The sequence below is a fragment of the Littorina saxatilis genome, linkage group LG7 (genome assembly GCF_037325665.1).
Source record: "Littorina saxatilis isolate snail1 linkage group LG7, US_GU_Lsax_2.0, whole genome shotgun sequence".
NCBI lineage: Eukaryota > Metazoa > Mollusca > Gastropoda > Littorinimorpha > Littorinidae > Littorina > Littorina saxatilis.
Window position 1 is genome coordinate 47103959 of NC_090251.1, and position 4962 is coordinate 47108920.

Genomic DNA, 4962 nt, shown 5'->3' on the forward strand with positions numbered 1-4962 from the left:
TCTGTGTGTACTATTCATTGCCTCAGTAGGCTGACAGGATGGACCATATACTTTCATATTGCTATTTCATATGTTACGTGGATTTCCATTGGTCAATTGGGCAAAACTGAGCTCAGTGCAAAAGTGATATCGACGACATTTCCGTCGATATCAGTTTTGATATCGACGACCTCTTTATTGCTTCCCCACTTCAAAAACAAAAACACCTAAATTTAAAAACAAACACATATATATGAAAATGTAATTATCCCAGAATTTAGTTGAGCAAGTGACAAAAGACTTTTTGAAAGGAAAGACATTTTAAAATACTGAAAAGTACAAGAAAAGAGTGAACAAAAAGAAATAATAATCAGAGGGAGGGATATGGAACAGCCAAAACTAAGACAAATACTTTTGTAATTTCTTTACAGTAAATACAAATTGTCCAGAGAATTAGCAATATATCTAACATGGACTGACTGTGTGATGATATCTTCTGCTATTGGTCTGTTTCGACAGTGATATCAAAATCTCGACCTCCGGTCTCGATTTTGATATCACTGTCTCAACAGACCATAGCAGAAGATATCATCACACAGTCCGTCAATATTGGGTACTTTTTATGCTTTGGGTTTTGAGTTGTCTATTTTTTCTGTATTTAGATTTAAACAAGTTATTATTGCAAACTTTTGTTCATTTTAAACAGCTTGCTATACAAGCTTTTGTTTGGTCTTGGTGTTTGTTTAAATACGTAAAGTTGCTTCTTTTTTAAGGCTAACGGTCTTTTAAGATCTATGACTTTGTAAGAATTCCGTGTCTTGAACAAAAAAGAGAAAACCAAATATACATCAGTTTAAGTGTTTGCATCATCATCAACTGTGTTTCAGTTCTAATTGTCCAATGTTGATACTTTCTAGTTGTATGGCCTATTCAATCCTTCCTTGCTTATGATTGGTGGCATGCTGATGATGGCTGTAACGTCAGCCGTAACTCCGTTTTGCTCCCTCTTCGCTTTCATGGTGGTCGTCTGCTTCTTTAATGCCGTCTTTGGGACATCTTTTGGTGCAAGTAAGTTGGCTGGAGGTTTTAAAAATCGACCGAGGGCTTGGACTTTTAAAGATCACTAATGGTGGATTTATTTTTTATTTTTTTACATTTAGTCAAGTTTTGACTAAATGTTTTAACATAGAGGGGGAATCGAGACGAGGGTCGTGGTGTATGTGTGTGTGTGTGTGTGTGTGTGTGTGTGTGTGTGTGTGTGTGTGTGTGTGTGTGTGTGTGTGTGTGTGTGTGTGTGTGTGTGTGTGTGTGTGTAGAGCGATTCAGACTTAACTACTGGACCGATCTTTATGACATTTGACATGAGAGTTCCTGGGAATGATATCCCCGGACTTATTTTTCATTTTTTTATGACGTCATATCCGGCTTTTTGTAAAAGTTGAGGCGGCACTGTCACACCTTCATTTTTCAATCAAATTGATTGAAATATTGGCAAAGCAATCTTCGACGAAGGCCGGACTTTGGTATTGCATTTCAGCTTGGTGGCTTAAAAACTGATGAATGAGTTTGGTCATTAAAAATCGGAAACTTGTAATTACAATTATATTTTTTATTAAACGATCCAAAAACAATTTCATCTGATTCTTCGTCATTTTCTGATTCCAAAAACATGTACATATGTTATAGTTGGATTACAAACAAGCTCTGAAAATAAAAAAAAATTAAAATTATGATTAAAATTAATTTTCCGAAATCGATTTAAAAACAATTTCATCTTATTTCTTGTCGGTCCCCGATTCCAAAAACATATAGATATGATATGTGTGGATTAAAAACAAACTCAGTAAGCTAAAAAGAATAGAGATACAGAAAAGCGTGTTATCCTGCTCAGCGCGACCACTACCGCACTATTCTGGCTTGTCGATTTCACTGCCTTTGCCACGAGCGGTGGACTGACGAAACTACGAGTATGCGGTCTTGGTGAAAAAAGCAGTGCGTTCAGTTTCATTCTGTGAGTTCGACAGCTTGACTAAATGTTGTTATTTCGCCTTACGCGACTTGTTTTCTTTTCTTTTCTTTCTATTTTCTTCTTCTTAATAGACTGTGCAAAGAAAAGCCTTTTTTGTGTACTCAAAATTCTAACTTTTTGAAATGGCGCCATGTTTTTTGCCCCCAGCCGCTTCGTAATCTATCTACTATGTATATAAAACAAGATGTAAATGTGTGTGTCTGTGGTCGCCATACCTCAGAGATGGCAAGAGGCAGGAACAAGAGAGTATGCCTGCACACTCTCTATGTGCCGCAGTTGTGCACCTGGATTTTAGTTTCTTCATTCATTGTTTCCTTTCTCAGATTATGGACCCCCATTTATTGAATACAGCTTATATTGTGCAAGACCAGTCCAGTGCCTACTGTTCACCTGTAGCAAGCACATCATGCCAGTGATATTAGAGGCTCTCTATTGCTCCTATGAGGGGAAGAAATGAAGAAAGAACAAGTCGCGTAAGGCGAAATTACTACATTAGTCAAGCTGTCGAACTCACGGAATGAAACTGAACGAACTGTATTTTTTCACCAAGACAGTACAGCTTCGTCAATCCCCGCGAGAAGGAAATCGCTCACCTCCCACGTGCAAAACGCAGTGAAATTAACACGCCAGAATAGCGCGGTAGCGTATTGTGCTAAGCAGGAAAGCGCGCTTTTCTGTATTCTTGTTAACTTTCTGAGCTTGTTTTGAATACAACCTATCATATCTATATGTTTTTGGAACCAGGAAATGATAAAGAATAAGATGAAATCCTTTTTGGATCGATTTCTTAAATTTTAATCGTAAGACTAATTAATCTTTTTTCGTTAATTGTGATCACATTTTAAGAGTAAACATGACATATGTATATATTTTTAGATTCAGAATGTGATGAAGAATACGATGCAATCAATTTTAAATCTGTTTGCAAAAAATCGATTTTAATGACAATTTTAATGAGCAAACTCATTAATTAATTTGTAAGCCTCCAAGCTGAAATGCAATACCAAAGTTTGGGCTTCGTCGAAGATTACTTGACCAAAATGTCAACCAATTTGGTTGAAAAATGAGAGCGTGACAGTGCCGCCTCAACTTTCACGAAAAGCCGGATATGACGTCATCAAAGACATTTATCAAAAGAATGAAAAAAAAAAAAGTTTGGAGATACCATACTCAGGATCTCTCATGTCAAGTTTCATGAAGATCGGTCCAGTAGTTTTCTCTGAATCGCTCTACACACACACACACACACACACACACACACACACACACACACACACACACACACACACACACACACACACATACATACACCATGACCCTCGTCTCGATTCCCCCCTCTACGTTAAAACATTTAGTCAAAACTTGACTGAATGTAAAAATGGATGTAAGTGTGTGTGTCTGTCTGTGGTCGCCATACCTCAGAGATGGCAAAAGATAAGCACAAGATATTTTGCATACACCTGGGTTTTAGTTTCTCCAGACATGGTTTCCTTCCTCGGATAATTACCCTCCCCATTTATGAATACAGGCTATATAGTGCAAGGGAGGTAAGTCATGCTGTGTCACCCATGGAAGGGAGGTAACTCTTCTCTTGCAGGCATGCCTGATCAGTCTTTACAGAATATAAAGAGTCAATGTTAGACCTGCTTCTCAAGTATCCGTAGAACTTTCCTAAGGAAGGGAGATAACTCAAATCAAAGGTATTTGTCAGCAAACAGAGTGTGTTGATGGTAAATACTTTTACACTGTCTCATTCTTACAGAATATATAGAGTCGAAGTGAGAAACTCCCGGGCGAAGCAGAGTTCAAAATGTTAGTGAACAGAATGTCTAAGTTTGTACGCGTGTGAAGACACACTCTAAATGTATACCAACACAATTGAACAAGGTAAAATACGGTGTGGAACGCAGAACTCTCACCATAAGTTAACCTTGAAAGTAAAAAGCTCAGGAACGCAGACGAAGAAGATATGCAAAACAATGAAGGCAGTTTATTTTATATCTTGATTTTATTGAGTTGATTTCACATGTAAACAGTTAGCGCTTAACACTGTCGTCTATATGTGTTTTTGGAGGTTGATGCGTATGTACAGACTCACAAACCCTGAATGTGTTACAACTGTACTGTGTAGCATCCACAGCAAAAGCGGTGAAAACCTGGGGAGCAGGGATGGCGTTAGAAACGGCGTTGCAAGCCATGAGCTGCGCATACGCTGTTGGTGCTGTTGCGGCTCCGCTGATCGTCGAACCTTTCCTGGCCCCGAAAATCCAAACAGTGACATTCAACGCTTCCAATTTTTCAGTTCTGGATCCCAGAATACAACTAGCGGGATTCAGTGCTTCCATTGATTCATTTCTGGATCCAAGTATGGTGAAGGCGGGAACGAATCGTTATTTCTACTCAAACGAAACTTCCTCAGAGCCCTCGGTGCCAGACACTCGAATCCATTTTGCTTTCAGCATAACCGCCGCCCTGTCTTTTCTTGCCTCCATTCCTCTTCTCGTCGACATCATCACAACGCGGCTGGCAGCGAGAAATGACGTAGAAGGTTCGGGACGTGATGAAACGCTAGCCGAGAAAGAGCACCGTGGAAGCCGCAACGATGACCACAATGGCCGACCAAACCTGCCTCGGGCGGCTTACCTGGGAACTCTCTTGTGGGTGTGCGTCTTCAACGCCGTCTTCCTTGGCGTGGAGATGACCTTCCCCTACTACCTGCCAACCTTCGTGGTGTTACAGCTGGGCTGGAGCAAGTCTCGGGGCGCGCTCGTCACCTCAGCTTTCTGGCTCGCCTTCGCCGGATCTCGCTTCGCCTGCATGTTCCTCGTGCGGATCTTTCGTCCAGCTCAGATCCTGGTCAGCTGCTTTTCTCTCATGGTTCCCTCGTTCGTGGCGTTTCTTCTGGCGTCGCTATGGCAACTAGACTGGTTGGTGTGGCTGAGCAGTGTCACGGC

General features: G+C 40.4%; 1 protein-coding gene across 1 annotated transcript in view; it reads left to right on the forward strand.

The window, feature by feature from the left end:
* The first annotated feature begins 881 nt into the window (after positions 1-881).
* Positions 882-4962, forward strand: part of LOC138970365 (sodium-dependent glucose transporter 1C-like) — a 5226-nt gene continuing 1145 nt past the window's right edge. Inside the window, exons 1-2 of the mRNA XM_070342825.1 lie at positions 882-1047; positions 4140-4962. The exon at positions 4140-4962 is cut by the window's right edge and continues 130 nt beyond it. Of these exons, the coding sequence (XP_070198926.1) occupies positions 927-1047; positions 4140-4962 (944 nt within the window). The 5' untranslated portion in view covers positions 882-926. The remainder of the gene's footprint in view (positions 1048-4139) is intronic.